Below are 16,900 nucleotides of genomic sequence, written 5' to 3'. Positions count from 1 at the left end.
GCGTTAGCACAAATCAGACGTTGGAATCTGACCCCGCGTCTCGACTGCCAGCCATGCAGACAGCAGACTTGTCGCTGTTTCGCTGCAGATGGCAGGTAGACAGACATCAGCTGAAGGCAGACAGGGACACTGGGTGTTTTCTTCTTGACAAGGCTTGTCTTTCTCTCAAGGGTCCAGCCAGGCCCTGCAAGGGCTCTTTGGGGCTTGGGGGTTTCAGTCACGGTTTCGTGGGCAGATCCGACTAAAGTGAAGGGTGTGGGTTCTCTGGGCTTGCCTTCTCTCACCATTAGGTCACTTTATTGTCCCCAGTGGCCTGTCTTAGCTGGGGAGTCTCGGAGTTCTGTGCAAAATAAATGGATGAGAAATAGGGGGTCCTATGAGCTGACAGAGGTTTGAGGACTCAGTTAAAAGTGGTTTGTCTTACCCCCCATCAGAAGTACAATTGCCAAGAAAAATATGTATAATTTCTTTCTCTGATGTAGACATGTTCCCCTTTGCACCCCACTCTTGATCCGATTCCCCAGTAAGGCTCACTAATAACTCCGGTAGGGTTGTCTGTTGATCTGGGATGCATGCCAAGCACTGTGATATGGCAGAGATTACTTGGTCTTCTCACTCTTCCCACAACACGGGGAACGGATCCCATCTGGAGTGAGGCCACCTCTCTCTCCATGGTTTTTGAGATGTTTTGATGGGTGGATGATGCAGTTTATGGTCACTAGGTAGGCACACTGCCTAGCCACCTGGGGGCGCAGGTTAGAAGAGGGCATGGGCTGGGAACTGGGGTTTTGTGTGTTCTTCTGTAGCAGAAAGCCAGGGTTGATGAAGACAGTAACTGACATAGTACTTACCTGGGGGCACAACAGGTGGGCTTGGAGGAAGTGGGACGTCAACAGCAGTGGATACACGAAGAAGGACTATTTCAATGTTGTTTGCGGTGACGATTGCACACCCTCCTTCATAGGATCGAGCAATGGACCTGTGTGATGTGTTCGGGACAGCTCAGCAAAACCCGTGAAAAACAAATAAGGAAAAGGGGGGAAGCGTAGTTTCTCTTTGAAGGCAGACTCCGACCACTTTTGACGACAAACTTTGGGAAACAATGTTCAGTAGCTGTCTCTGCTGGGAGGCTGGGAGGCTTCTTCCTGCCCCCCCCTCTCCTCCTAGCAACTTTTCCTGAGAGATGTTGGTGAAAATGGCAGCACCTGCTGCTGCTTCTCCCTCCTCTTGGGCAAACCTCTTGCCTCACTTTTCCATACGTTGGAAATAAGTCCGAGTCAGATGGCTGTTGTTGTTAGGTGCTGCTAAGTCTCTTCCAACTCGTGAGGACCCTGTGTCACAACGGAACAGACCAGGAGCCCAGGGCTGCAGCCGTCTGTGCCCGTCCGTCTCATCAAGGATCTTTCTCTCTCCCTCCGCCCTTGGGCTTTGCCAAGGTTGAGACTTTTCCATGCGCTAGAAACCGGTCCGTGCGAGATGAGTAGACGGGGGCTCGTCTGAATGAAATCAGGGGACCTTTCGGGCTCCCTGAATGTGAGCATCTGGTGCCTCCTTTGCTAGATGCACCGTCTGGATGCGGAGTTCTCGGCGGGATAGACTCATCAGCTCCCTGCAGCTGCCGTGGGGGGTGCAGGGAGCTGAACGTGAAGGTAGAACGGAGAGAGGTGCCCCAGCCCATTGTGCTGCGTGGAAGGACCGTGGGGCCTGCTTCCCTTTCACTCCCAGGAGTCACCAGCACCCACGTGTCTGGCAAGGAGGGTCAGAGCTGCCCATGCTGGAAGGGCAGCTCTTGCCCTGAACAAAAAGGCTAAGGACTCCTGGCCCCCAGAAGCCTTATGACAGAGAGCCACCTGCTCCGAGAAACGGCTGCCTCATCACAACAACCCTGACTAGCTCGGCAGCGGTCCCTTGGCCCACAGCTCCTTGTCTGGTTCCTTGGGGCTTTCTGGATTACTCCAACCCATATGACACCTCCACCCCACCCCTCACTTGGCTGGGATCGAGCCTGCCCAGCTTCCCTGTGCTCTTCCCGCACGAGGGCGGTGTGGAATGGATGAGGGCTTCTCTCAGAGCCCCTGAACTCTGCATGGCAGCATGGCAGCAGAGACCAACTCACAGCGACCCTGTAGGACAGTGTAGAACTTCCCCTGCGGGTTTCCAAGACATCACCTGGTCACGAGAGTAGAAAGCCTCTGTTTTTCTCTCAGGAGTGGCTCGAGCTTCTGACCTTGAGGATCGCAGCCCGAACGCGTCACCACTGTGCCGCCAGGGCTCCGTAGTCTGTGGTAGTAATTGTCATAAGTATGGCCTTATAGTCATTGCCAAGGAGAACTGGCAAGAGAGTGAATTCAGAATAAACCTGACCATGCAGAGCTGTGGTTTGTGTATTTGTCTCTTCTTTAACTACAGGGTCCATCTCAATGCCGCTCAGCTTGCTGGGCACTGTGAGACCTGTGTGGTCATGCCCGTGTGATGAGTCTGAATGCCTCACAGGCCTGAGCTGTGTTGTGATTAGCCAGTCCCGTCTCCCCAGGGCAGAGTGTCGTGGAAGTAAACACAAACAGATTTAAGCCAAGTTAATGTCACTGTAAAGCATTTGCTACCCCTCCACCCCCCCCCCCCCCAAAGCTCTCAGACCTAACGATTCTTTCCATTTCTCACTAGTTCATTTGTGCAGACGCTGGAACCAAACTCGCGGAGTCAACCATCCTGAGCAAGCAGATGATCGCCTCCGTTCCCGGGGTAAGCCCTGGCCCTCCGGTCGTCCACACTCGCTCATCCTTTCTACGGCCTCACTTGGCAGAGAGGTCTTTAGGGCCTGTGTCCTGATTCACTTCTTTCCCCCGCTCCCACCAGTTTCCTGAAGCAGTGAGACCTCCTTCTCCACCCTGCTCTCCCGCCCCGGGTCACCACAGTGAACCGTGGTCCCTAGACACTCACCTGATCCACCTATTTCCTATAAGTGGGATCATACACCAACGAGCCATAGAACAAAGACTGTCAGATCGAAAACCCATTCGCATCTTATTTTAAAAAGCACCAGGGAAGACCTAAATTCATCCCTGCCACTGGAAACATTGAATTCCAGGGGACAGGAATATAATAGAAATGGCCAGTTAAGAAGAGAGAGCGTACCCTCCAAAGACCAGAGATTGAGAGCAGATTTCATGAAATCAGTGTCCCCCCCAGAAAGGATTTCCTGATACAGACTGGAGTTCACCAATTACATTTAATGAAAGCCAGAAGGAGATAAGCATCACAGTGTTTTATTTTCCTTTTTACTGTTTCCTTTCAAGAATTAAAAAAAAAAAGTTCATTATCGACCAGTTAGTGAACTGTTTGGTATAATGTGCCAGTCATAGTCGCAGGGCAGGGTTAAGATAAAGAAACTATCATGGCTCATTGATGGCAAATTTACACCAACCAAGTCAGCAACTTTTGAAAGATTCCTTGTTAATTGAAAAGAAATTGCTTTAATTTTCAGTAGGGAAACAGTTTAATTTAAAACAAAACAAAACAAAACAAAAACACGTATAGCCTCTCTGTTTTAAATCAAATTGGTTAACTCCAGCCAGTATCAGAAAATTGTTTCTAAACAAACAAACTCTCATTAAATCTGTTCTCAATGTCTGTTCTTTTTTTGGGATGGTTTTGCATTTTGTTTGCTTCTTCTCATCTAGTTGGACAGTTGTGTACTTTCCGGTTCTTTTGCTCAAAGTAAAGCATCAAACTCACTACCACTGAGAAGATTCCCACTCGTAGTGACCCTCCAGGGCAGCGAAGAAGAGCTTCTGTCGGTTTCTAAGACCATAAATCTTTACGGGAGGAGAAAGTCTCATCTTTCTGCCATAGAGGCTGGTGGATTTGAACTGCTGGCCTTGCGATTAGCAGCAGCCCGACGACACCACCAGGGAGGGCTCCCTGTGCCTACGCATGAGTCCAAGGAGAATATGATTTTTCCACAAACGCTTTTGAAGGCCCCTTGAATAGAAAGCCTTCCCAAACCCACTGTCGTTGAGTTGATGCTGACTCATAGTGACCCAGTAGAACAGAGCAGCATTGCCTTGTAGGATTTTCAAGGCTGTAAATATCTACGCACACAGACTGCCACACCATCCTCCAGAATTGTCTCACTCGTGTATACTCACCATATACCAAGGAGTCCTGGTAGAACCCTTAGCCCACAAACTGGCAGTTGGAGCCCACCATGGGAGAAGAGATCTGGTGATCTACTCTAGTAAAACTCACAACCGAGGAAACTGGATCCCACTGCCATCGAGTTGAATGGGACCCATTGTGACCCGATGTCTGGCTTCTGAAGTTTATACATTTGTACAGGATCAGACAGCCTCATCTTTCTTCCTTGCTGACTGGTGGGCTTGAATGGATGACCGTACAGGTCCTGGATCAGTGACTATCCTCCTGTGTTCTCTAAGGGTGCTCTGGGCCAGAATTGACTCCATGGCACATAACAACAGCCACCAGGGTTTGGAGCACTGGTGGCCTCGTGGGGAAGCACTGAGCTGATCACCAAGAGAGCAGAGGTTCAAATCCACCAGTTCCACATCTTGCTCCCTAGGAGAGAAAGACGTGGCAGTCTGCTTCCTTAAAGATTTACAACCTTGGGGACCAAATGGGCAATTCTACTCTGCCCTCTGAGGTGCCTGGGAGTCGAAATGGACTCCACAGGAACAGGGTTTTTTTTTGTTTTGATGGTCAGGGATAGGCTGAGGATCAAATGAGAGAAGAATACAGATTCAGTGCATTAGCGTCGTGCCAGTCACAGGGTAAGGGACAAGGAAGCATCCGCTATTAAAAACAAAAAAGCAACAAAGTCTGCTTCTCATTGAATATTTAAATGATTTTAGTAGTCTACCACTGTAATGAATATGTAATGAACATTATTATGGTTCTTAAGTTTGTGTCTAGATTTCAGACTGGTTTACGGTAGATTTCTGGGATCCTTAAGGGATCTTGATTGACTTGAGGTCCATGAAGAACGCAGTGAGATAAAAATCCCAGTACACAGCGAGCGACACAATGCACAGAGAAGCTCCTTGTCTGCTCGTGGATGGTCAGATGGGCATTCTGATGAATGTGGGCGGGCCTTCCAGATGGAGCCCCAGTGATGAGGGTTCTTCCAGCGACTGCTTTGCCTAAGAGCCTTGCTTGGAAAATGCTTTTGATGGACTTATTTTAAACGTAGATTAGAAAAATGTCTCGATCATATTAAAAATACATATGTGTGTGTTAGATGCATTAAAAGAACTTGAAAGGGATGATGGATAAATTTTAACATCAAAGGTAGAAGATTCATGCTTTGCAAGAAACGAAATTCAGAGCAGCAACAAGAAAAGAAGGAGGATTGGAAATTACATTCTCTGTCTTTTAAGTGTAAATGTCTCCCCAAGATGATCCTGGCAGGAAGGGAGGGAGGTGAGGGGCTTTTTATTCATCGCCGCTGCTGCCTCTTACACAGTAGTAACCAGGTAGTACCTTGCCCGTTCTCATATCTGGGAATTCAAACAGAAAAGCCAAATATTGAATAATGCCCACGGTAATTAGGCCCCGTGGCATTTGCCTAGTTGAAGTCATAGAGGCCCTGGCTAGGAAAGTAGCAAATCCCTTTCCAGAAATGCCAGCGCAGACCGTGGGCATGACGAGACATGTGAGAAAGGTCAGCGAGAAGGGGATGCAGCGGAGGGGAGTTGCTTTCTTGAGCGGAAGGGCTGATATCCCAAGGGCAGGCACACAATAACCTTTTATAATTCCTGCCTTCCATGTAAATGAAAAGAAGGCAGCCTTGCGACCGATGACATGCTCGGAACACTCTGCTGCCCGTCACCTGCGTTTGCCGTTTGTTCCCCTGTCACGGGAAGTGACAGGCGTCACATTGGAGGGGAGCTGGAAGGGGTGCTTGCAGAGTTCCATGAATGTGGGACGAGAGGAGCCACTGGGTGGGCGAGTTAAGTGGAGCCGGTTCCAGCTTTTCCTAAATACAGCTAGGGAGGGCCGGGAGCAGTCTGCAGATGGGGCCAAAGCCAGCCTGCTCCTGATCCGCATTAGGCCCAGGCTGATGGTGTGTTGTCTCAATGCGCTGAGGCAGCAGTCAACCTCTGCCATTTCCTTTTCTTTACTTATAATCCGAAATTCACCGCATTGCCCGAGCCAGTGGGTTTAGGCCATCGCATAGCCGCCCTCACAAGCCTTCTTTTGCTTGTGTGCTTTCTTAAGCACGTAGTTGCTCCTTTTCTCTAGAACTTTGCGAACATGCTGCTAGTGTGTGTGTGGAGAGATGGCCATTTTACTTCAACACACCACCCCCTTTAGAAATCTCTTCCAAGAACTAGATTGAACTATCGCTGTCTGCTCAGTGGTCAACTGACACTGTATTAGAGGCGAAGTTCTGAGTGAGTGGATCTACAAGCACTGGGGTGTTCATACACTTTTATGACATCTGCATCTGTAGAAAAAGATTCCAGACTCTGGTGGGAGACGTTGGCGGCAGGTCTTTTATGTGCATCATAGACTCCCTAGAGTGATCAAGGATTCTGGGAGTTTGGGGATGATCCAAGTGGTCAAAAGCCAAGCCCAGCTTACTGGCATTGAGTCGACCCTGACTCAGCACACTGATGGAGGAGAACTCGTAGGACAGGGAAGAGCTAATCCCCCCGTCCTCGCCCCCTTCACCTCCATGAGTTTCCGAGGCTGTAGCTCTTTAGGGGAGTGGGGCGCCTCGGCTGTCTCCCATGGAGCAGCTGGTGATTTGGAGTTGCTCACCTGGTGCTTAGCAGTACAATGCATAACCAAGTTTGTAAAAACCCTCCCAAATTCTACGATCTCTGTTACTAGTGGTTTTGCATCGACGACATCAGTGAATGACAAGCAGTTTAAAAACAAGCCAACAGGTTATCTGATTATCCACCTAGGAAAAAAAAGACAAGCCTAAAAGCATCTTTCCGCCCCTCCCTTTAGGCCTTCGTTAGTCCCCAGCCCTCCATCACATACCTTTCTGGGACTTTTGTCCAAACTGGCCCGTGCAAACCAACCCCATCAGAGAGTAATGCTGAGGGGAACCGCGTGAGCGAGAGATTCAGGGAATGAAACAAGTCAGTAGACAGCAGCGTGACATCACGGAGAGACAATCCCTGGAGGGAGGCTGAGAGGGGAGGCTTCCCTCCCGTGATGACCCAGCAGTGTCCCCTGTGTTCCAGTGTGGGACGGCGGCGATGGAGTGCATGCGGCAGTACATCAGTGAGGTGCTGGACTTCATGGCGGACATGCACACGCTCACCAAGCTGAAGGTAAGAAGGCTTTCACCCCTCCGTGTCTGAGGCTGACAAGGCCCCGAGGCATCCATAGAGAAGTAAGCAGATGGTAGGGGCATCCCTTGTCACCCGGGGAAGGCACCCGGCATTGCAGAATGAGCTCCAGATGGGGGGTCTGAACCAACTGGGCCCTGGCTCAGCAAAGAGCGAAAGGAGACAGGGAGACCCCACAGCCTCCCTCTGCAGGTGTGCTTCTCATCTTGCAAAGGCAGACACGGGCTTGCAGTGGCCGAGCCTTGCACCCCGAGTCTCCCTCCAAGGCTGTGAGGTCAGCCGCTAAAGATTGTAGCGGCTTCAAGCCCATTCCCTTCGCATTAATTCACACAGCGCCGTCTTAGCTGCTCGGAGCCTCCATTTGCTCATTTGCAAAATAGATCTATTAACAGAGACCCCGTTGTTAGGTTTGATGGGAAACACATCTAATCCTCCCTTATCAACCATCTCATTCCCTGACGTTTCACGTTTATGACGGTAGTACAAAACTCAGTTCCTGACTGGTCTGTGCACGGATGACATGCACCAAGGTGCTGGACCAGAGTAAGACGGGTTGTGATGGTTGGGGCTGTGGGTCAACTTGGCTGGGCCACGATCAGGATGTAATTCCGCAGTTCAGCAATGGTGACGTCATCCTCTATGTTGTGATCTGATGAGGTCATTCTCTATTCTCCCATAACAACTTGGTCTTTGGAGCCTAACCATGTGGCTAAGTGAGGAGTGCGTGTTCGGTCTGTCAAAAGACCTATTACACAGGCTCAAGTCCTTTATTGTCTTTACTCTGCATTGAAGTGATCTTCAAAAGATTTTTTTTTTAAAGGAGAGAGAACAAAATTCGATTTGCCTCTGGGCAAAATCCAAGTGAGGCAGAGGAGCTTATTGATTGCCTTGCAGGGTGGACTGACGTGCTGATGCAAGTCACCTGTCCTGCCATGACTTGAGTAGGGAGCTTGGAGATCGATGATCTGAGAGACTTGAAGCAGACCCAAGAGAGGGCAGAAGCGAATCTCAACCCGGCCCAAGGAGCAGCCAAATCGCAACCTGGCCCTCACTGATTTCTTTATGACACATGGGATCCAGTGATCCTAGAAGTCCGTCAGCTCATCAGATAGGGTCCCCTCCCTGCCGACCTACTTTCAGATTCTGCTCAGATGATCCGAGTGTCGGTTGCTTGGTAGATTTGCAAGTGTCAAGGAGCAAGTAGACCCGATATTGGAACTGATCTTCTCTCATGACGTCTAGCTCAAAGAATTCGTAAGTGATCTCCCTCACTTTGAATTGGACACTGGGTACTCACTGCTGAAGCAGGCTACCCGTCCTTAGACAAGGCTGATGCAAAAGGAAGAAACAGTTATATCCTTCACGTTGTTAGCTTGTTTCGGAGACACGTTCAAAACACGGGAAAAGATCATCAAAGGGACCCACGATGAGCACAGGGTTGGGAACGCAATGAAAACCCAGCCATGCTCTCATGGTTTTGGAAACAGACTGACAAAGCACAGAGGCAAGTGGCTTGTCCAAAGCCTGGAAACTAGTTAGTGCGGAGCTGAGTCTGGAACCTCGGTCTCTTCACTCCTTGTTCAAGGCTCTTCCTTCTCTGTCACCCTGAGCGAATAGATCGGTGTGAATTAATTTAATAAATATGCGCTGAGCACCCACGATGTGTCTGACACTACTGTAGGGACACAACACGGAACAGAAAATAGACCGAGTGGCTGCCCTCTTTACTATATCACCTGGCAGGGGAGGCAAAACTTGATCCAAATGTCATGCAAGCAGAAGTATGATTCTGACCCTGACATGCAAATCCTCTCACCGGAAGATTTGACCCATCCAAGGAGGTTAGGGAAGGCATCCTCACAGAAGTGATGCTTGAGCAGTTACTGGGTGAAGACATTTGAATAGTTATTGGAAGCAGTTATTGGCGAGGATTTAGATGGAGAAAACAACATGAGGGATGGCCCGGGGTGGGAGGGATCATGGCGAGCCGGTGTGGCTGAGCCGTGGGGATGCAAGCCTTCAGGGCAGAGGCCATAGGAGCTAGAATCTAGCTGCTTCTTTGTTCCGGGCAGTCTAGACAATGCTAAGGATGCTTTCCCCCCTCACCCCCCTTTTCCTTCTTTATCCCAAGAGCTGCGAGAAACCACTGGGTGTCTAAGAGTGGTGATGCAGGGGAAATGGCAACCTAGTCTTCTCCAAGAGTGACCTGGAACATCTCCAGGCACTTTGGAAAAATGCAATATGCCCTTTGGTTTTGCAGAGCCACATGAAGACCTGCTCGCAGCCGCTGCATGAAGACACGTTTGGAGGGCACCTCAAGGTCGGGCTGGCCCAGATTGCAGCCATGGAGATCTCCAGGGGCAACCACAGAGATAATAAGGCTGTGATTCGGTATCTGCCCTGGCTCTATCATCCTCCGTCTGCAATGCAGCAAGGGTAAGACACCACCACCACCCAAGAATGAGTGTAAATAAAGCAGGGCATGACATGGAATTTCCCAGGGCTCAGCTAGAGCAGATGACTCTAGATCAGGCATATGGAGGTAGAATATGATTGTTTAAGAAGATGGAAATCAAGGTCCCTCTGCATACTTTCCTGCCGACAAGTGCTCAGCGTCACACGGCCAACAGAAGACACTTGTCTGGGATCAACTCCTCAGTCATTGTAATGGATGATGAACCCCCTAGCCTAGAATGGTGGCTTTAATTTCTTATGTCAACTGGTTAAATTAACAGGCCTTTATTGAGCACTTTCACAGACTCTGCCTTCAAGGAGCTTAGGGTTTAGCCGGCACCAAATAGAAGCAGGAGTGAAACCATTAGATTGCAAGGATGTGTGATAGATACCCTGATCCTCTCTGTAAGTGAGGCTGAAGAAGGGGAGGGATAGCCAAAGCCACCTGGAGATAGTTCAGTTGGCAACTCAGAAGGGGCTTGAGCCTCTGCTTTTGTGTGGTTGGCCTTCCTGGTTGAGGCAAGGTTTGGCGGTTGGGGTTGAGAAGGTCAGGCGGAGAAACTTACCAGGGATCCGGGACACAGAGGGCTGTACATAGTCCCTCTTTTTCTCCTCTCACGGGGATGCCAGAGGACTTTTTAACAAGAGGAAAGGCTGAAGCATTTAGAAAGAGAAGCTAGTGGGAGAGGCGCCCAGGTGTGTGGGGGAACGAGGCAGAATATTTCAGCTTATGTCACCAAAGGCTGCTATTTGTTCAAGCAGCTGAAACCCAGGCTTAAAATGAGAAACAACACAAACATAATTTTTGTTGGCGCTCTCTTGCCTTGGCATTTTATTTTCTGTCATTGCCCACGGGAGCACTCTTTAATCCCTTCCTTCAGTGAGCATTTACTGAGTACCCAATGAGACAAGAAACACGAAATCCCCTTTGAAACTTCTTTCTTCTCTAATAGGCCTAAAGAATTCATCGAGTGTGTCTCCCACATCCGTCTGTTGTCTTGGCTGCTCCTGGGCTCCCTCACTCATAATGCAGTGTGTCCAAATGCCTCCTCCCCCTGCCTGCCCATACCTCTGGATGCAGGTTCCCACATCGCAGACCATCTCATCGTCATCCTGATTGGATTTCCAGAGCAATCAAAGGTAAGTGATTCCTGCAGGATTAAGACCATATGCATCGAAATTGCTAATGGAAACCCTTATCAGCCAATTATGTTTCTTCTGAGAAGAAAAAGCATCTTATCATTCGCCCTCCTGCGGAGGTTAGGAAAGCAACTCTGGGCTAATGCCTTATTTAAAGTTGTTTAAATTCCCAGGATACCTTCAGTTCCACCACTCCAACCCCCACCCCCAAATTGTTTTACGGCTTGCTTTGATGAAGATAAATGATGGAGACCAGCAAGGCTTAGCTTCCTAGGCATTTCTGTTTCAAAATAATGAAGAGAAATAAAAGGCTTGACATATCATTTGGAATAAAACCCCAAGAAATCTGCAGTCAGTTGGGTTTTAGGACCAGGGAGGAAGTGGAGGGAACATCGCTATTCCGATTCTTCATTTTTTATCAACTCAAATCTCCAGAGATACATGCATACCCTAAATGAAAGCAAGAGAGTCGTTCGGGAGACGCACTGAAGGATAAGGTGGATTTATCGCTATAGAAGCCTTTTGGACATTGTAGACGCTGATGATATGCTTAAGTCAATAAAGTATACCGAGGACATGCATTACTCACGAGCCATCACAGGACGCCAGACACGTGGGTGCTGATCAGCCCAGAGGAGCCCCAGACCCTTCCCAGAGGTCACAGTGGGAGGTCACAGTGGATTTGATGACAGTTGAGATGTAAGAAAGGGTGGGTAAACAGCGAGCTAACATAGAACACACTTCCAAGGGAACTGAATGATGCTTTTGCAAGAAGGAATTGGGCAGTCCCAGCCCCAGATCTGTGTTTGATCCCTAACCTTGTGTGACCTTTGGAAAGTTTGAAATTGATCAAACATGCAATCTTGATAGTTGTTGTCGATTGAAATGCAAAAGTTGCAAACAGAAAGGAAGGAAAAGTAGTTAGAAAATATGGTTGGCACTAGAAATGAAGCTGGGGAATCACCGGATGGAGTTTTGCAAGATCAACAACTTCATTACAAATACCTTTTTCCAACAACACAAAAGGCAACTTACATGTGGACTTCTCCAGATGTGATACACATGGGTCCAATTTCCCACATCTGTGGGAAGAAACAATGGTCAAGCACAATATCAGCAGCTAAAACAATGGCCAGGGGTTGACTGTGTGACAGACTAGAAATTGCTCCTATGCAAGTTCTGGTTGAAATTGAAGTAAATGAAAACCAGTCCATGAGACCCCAAAGGTGACTTTGACTATATCCCACTCGAATTTCAAGTACATCCCAAGAACAGATTTGTCACATTGAGCACTAATGACAGAAGACCTGATGAGCTGTGGGATGGCATCAAGAACATCACACATGAAGAAATCAAAAGGTCATTCCAAAGACAGAAAAAAACAAAGGATGAAAGTGGATATCAGTGATCGCTGAAGACAAAATGGGTGCAGAAGCACATGTGATGAAGAACGCTGATGGTGCCCGGCTATTAAAAGATACAGTGTCTGGAGTCTTAAAGGCTTGTAGTTAAACAAGCGGCCATCTAGCAGGGAAGCAACAAAACCCACATTGAAAAAGCACACCAGCCTGTGTGATCATGAGGTGTCCACAAGAAGAGGTATCGAAGTTCAAAAACAAGCAACCAAATCGATGGATGTAGTAGAGATCTCAAACCCACCTCCTATGAGATAACTGGACAGTCCCTCTCAGAAGGGCCACACAGGAGGGATGATAAATCCAGGGTCATTTAATATTTAGTCATTTAATATTTCCTTCCCTTACTACTATGGTGTTTACTCATTAATCATGTTAGATTTGTGAATGCTCCTTTGTATGTTTAAGATTGTTCAGTACCTGAAAGTCAAGATAGACAACCCATCAGAAGCAGTAACAAGAGTAATGGGTCCCTGAAGGTACAGGAAGAGAGATGGTGGGGGTGGGGTGGGGATAGGGAGCTGATAGCAGTGATGACTACATAACCCCACTCAATGGGATCAAACAACAGAATTGAATGCGAATGGATATGTTGAATTGTGTAAGATATGACCGATCCCACCCCTCAAAAAAAAACTACTATAGAAATAAAAAAGAAATAAGGGTTCCTGGGGGAAATGGTGGGGGAGGGAGGTGATAAAGGGGAGCTGATATCAAGGAGTTCAAGAAGAAAGACAATGTTTTGAAAGTGATTGTGGTAGCAATTGTACAGCATTGCTTGATGTGATTGAACTAGGAAATATTATATCTGTAAAAGCTCTCCCAACAAATGATTATAAAAATAAAGAAAAAATAAAGAAATTGGATGCAACATTAGACTCTGAAACTTGTTCTTCATTATAGAGTAGATAAGGCAAATGGAAGACATGATGAAGTTAAAGAACTGAACAGAAAATTCTTAAGGGTAGTTCAAGAAGACAAAGTCAAATATAATGAAACGTGCACACCTAGAGTTAGAAAACCAACAAGGAAAAGCACTCCCAGCATATCTTAAACTGAAGAAACTAAAGGAAAGTGTTAGGCCTTAGTGCCATCTTGAAAGACTCTGTGGGAAAAATCTTGCAGGATGCAGAAAGCATCAAGGGAAGATGGAATAGGTAGACAGTCACTGCACCCCACAAAATTCGTTGATATTCTGTCATTTCAAGAGGTAGCATATGATCAAGAAGGAAGAAGTCCAACGTGCACTGAAAGCATTAGCAAAAAAACAAGTCTTCAGGAATTGGTGCAATACCAATGAAAATATTTCAAAAAGCTGATGAAGTATTGGAAGCACTCACTCACCTATGCCAAGAAATTTGGAAGGCAGCTCCTTGCCCAACTGACTGGAAGAGATTTATATTTGTACCCACCCATTCCAAAGAAAGATAACCCAACAGAATGCACAAATTAGAGAACAATAGCATTGGTATCACACCTAAGTAAATTTTTGCTGAAGATCGTCCAACAATGATGACAGCAGCACATTGACAGCTGCCAGAGGGGCAGGCCAGATTCAGAAGAGGACATGGGGCAAGCGATATCACTGATGATGTCAGATGGGTCTTGGCTGAAAGCAGAGAGTACCAGAAAGATGCTCACTTGTGTTTCATTGACTGTACCAGAGCATTCAACCGTGTGGATCACAACAAACTATGACTAGTCTTGAGAAGAAGGGGGATTCCACAACACTTCATTGTGCTCCTGCAGGCCCCGTACATGCACCGAGACAGTTATGTGAACAGAACAAGGGAATACTGCATGCTCTAAAATGAGGGAAGGCGTGCATCGTGGTTATATCCTCTCGCTGTATTTGTTCAAACTGCATGCTGACCAAACAATCAAAGCTGGATTATATGAAGAAGAATGAGGCATCAGGATTGGAGGGAGTCTTATTAACAATCTTTGATATGCAGATGACACAACTCTGCTTGCTGAAAGAGAGGAAGACTTGAAGTATTTGCTGATGAAGATCAAATATGGCAGCCCTCAGTATGGATTATAACTCACTGTAAAGCAGATCAAAATCCTCACAATTGGACCAATAGGGTGATAGCAACATGATAAACCGAGAGAAGATCGAAGTTGTCAAGGATTTTATCTCGTGTGGCTCCACAATCAATGCTCGTGGAAGCAGCAGTCAAAAGAGTAAACAATACATTGCATTGGCTAATAGATTATCTACACAAGACCTCTTTAAAGTGTTGAAAATCAAGGACGTTCCGTCACTTTGAGGACCAAGGAGCGCCTACCTAAGCCATGATACTTTCAGTCATTTCATACCCATGTGAAACTCTGACATTAAATAAGGAACCCCGGAGAAAAGCTGATGCGTCTGAATTGTGGTGCTAGCGAAGAAGACTGAAAGTGCCACGGACTGCCCAAAGAATAAACAGATTTTCTTGGAAGAATTACAGCCAGCATGCTCCCCAGAGGCAAGGATGGTGAGACTTTGTCTCATGTACTTTGGGCAAGTCATCAGGAGTGACCAGTTCCTGGAGGACACCATGTGTGGTGTGTTAGTCTGGGTTGACTAGGAACACTCACCTGTGTGTAAGAGAGAGCTTTGTATCAAAGAGCAATTGTATATTAAGTAAACAGCTCGGCCCAGTCCAGATCAAGTCCTTAAGTTCGATATCAGCCCATACATCTGATACCAGTCCATAAATTCCTCTTCAGACTCACGTTGCACCTGCAATAATGCTGAATGCAGGAAGACAACAGGCTGGTGGGTGAAAAGTCTTGTGGATCCAATCCAGCGCTGGCTCCTCCAGCTCTCTGAGTGTGGCTGCACAGCAGGAAGGTGAAGCAGAGAGAGAGTGTGGCCCTCCTCCAGGGAGAAAGGGAGGAAGTTCCCAGAATCCTCATGAGAAGGCCACGCCCACAAGGTGGCATCATCAGGCCGTGGCCTGATTGCCAGGCTCGCCTCCACTCCTCCATTCTGTTTATCAAGTTGACATGAGATTATGTAACCATAATTATGTGGAGGAGCAGTGAAAAAGAGGGAGGCTCTGGATGCAGTGGATTGATGACTCCCTGCCTGCAACGGTGGGCTCAAACCTAAGCACAATTGTGAGGAGGGCGCAGGTACGCAAGGCCTTCAAAGTGCAACCACATGAACCATAAGGCATCTAACACCACCAACAACAGGAAAGTCACTTGACCTCGCCGAGTTTTGTTTTCATGACTAAACTAGATGGGATGCCTTGAGACTCGAAAGGGGATCCGCGAACGTATGGCACGTGGTTGGGGCCGACTCAGTTCATTCTAGAGGATGTGCTGTTGCCCCTGCTGATCGGAAAGGATGCTGGTGAGGAAGTGCTGGGCCAGCCTGTCGCCTGCATCACTCTGGTGACTCCGAGCCACAGCTCTATGAGGAGGGCACCCCATTCTCCAGATGAGGAACCGCCCTAAAACGGTGCCACGGTTAGTCTGCTGAATCCGGTTTGGGAGTGGGAACGTCAGTTTCATTAAAAGGGCCGGGGGTGGGTAGATTTATTCTGCAATGGAAGGTGCCTTCTCTTCGAAGAGAGGCTTTGTTCTCAGAGCAACACCTACTGCCGGAGCCGAGAGCAGATTGCTTTTAGGTGATGAATCATGAGTTGGTAACTCGGCCTTGGGCCACTTGAAGGGGAGGCTCCCAGCCGCCCCATGAAGCGCTGCACCCCCCCCCCCGCACCCCCATGAGGGCTTCACAGCTGCCCATCTTCTTCCCCCCCAGACCTCGGTACTGCACATGTGCTCCCTCTTCCACGCCTTCATCTTTGCTCAGCTCTGGACGGTCTACTGTGAGCAGAGCGCCGTCGCTACCAATGTGCAGAATCAGAACGAATTCAGCTTCACGGCCATCCTGACCGCGCTGGAGTTCTGGAGCAGGGTCACTCCCAGCATCCTTCAACTCATGGCCCACAACAAAGTGGTGAGTGCAGGACTCTCCTCTCCTGGGCAGCGGCGGGGCTGGGGGTGGGATCGCCAAAGACGTGTCTGCTTGGTAAAGGCCTTTGTTGGGATGTTATAGATAGGATTGATGAATTGCTACAAGACTGATGGTGTGTTCTCATGTCATAGGCGTTCAGTGAGAAGCAACGTAGACAGGACATTCAGGAAAAATCATCTTGCTTCCCCGGTCTAAGGGAAACGAAATGTCTGTCTTGAAGGTGTTGCTTTGGTTTGCTCAAGTCAGAAGCGTAGGAGTGAGATTCACACGATTTTTGGCATTTCTGAGCAGTTCTCGAAGAAAAATGAGGCTTTCTACTCCCATAAAGAGTGACAGTCTCAGGAACTCCCGGGCAGTGCTGCCCTGTCCTGTCGGGTCCCTGTGAGTCGGAATCGACTCAATGGCAGTGAGTTGGGTGTTTTATGAGGGCCTTCGGAGAGGGACTCCTCCAGGTCTCCTTGAGAAACAGACCACCCGGAAGAACCGAATGACCATGTGTCTAAGAAGTTTTTTCTTATGACTCTAGCCCTTTAGCGAAGCTGGTTGTTTATTGATGTTTCCTGGTGCTGATGTTGTGAAGCAGCTCTGAATGT

The 16,900-nt window shown here is 48.1% G+C and overlaps 1 protein-coding gene across 3 annotated transcripts in view; it reads left to right on the top strand.

The window, feature by feature from the left end:
• Window positions 1-16,900, top strand: part of UNC79 (unc-79 subunit of NALCN channel complex) — a 234,320-nt gene that overhangs the window by 205,732 nt on the left and 11,688 nt on the right. For all 3 annotated transcript variants that reach the window (XM_075531033.1, XM_075531032.1, XM_075531034.1), the window contains 5 exons: window positions 2,665-2,742; window positions 7,215-7,304; window positions 9,583-9,758; window positions 10,730-10,916; window positions 16,092-16,289. In XM_075531033.1, coding sequence (XP_075387148.1) covers window positions 2,665-2,742; window positions 7,215-7,304; window positions 9,583-9,758; window positions 10,730-10,916; window positions 16,092-16,289 — 729 coding nt within the window. The remainder of the gene's footprint in view (window positions 1-2,664; window positions 2,743-7,214; window positions 7,305-9,582; window positions 9,759-10,729; window positions 10,917-16,091; window positions 16,290-16,900) is intronic.

This window comes from Tenrec ecaudatus, chromosome 14, assembly GCF_050624435.1.
Source record: "Tenrec ecaudatus isolate mTenEca1 chromosome 14, mTenEca1.hap1, whole genome shotgun sequence".
Taxonomy (NCBI): Eukaryota; Metazoa; Chordata; class Mammalia; order Afrosoricida; family Tenrecidae; genus Tenrec; species Tenrec ecaudatus.
Note: the sequence above shows the minus strand (reverse complement) of the source record. Positions and strands in the feature narration are given on the sequence as shown.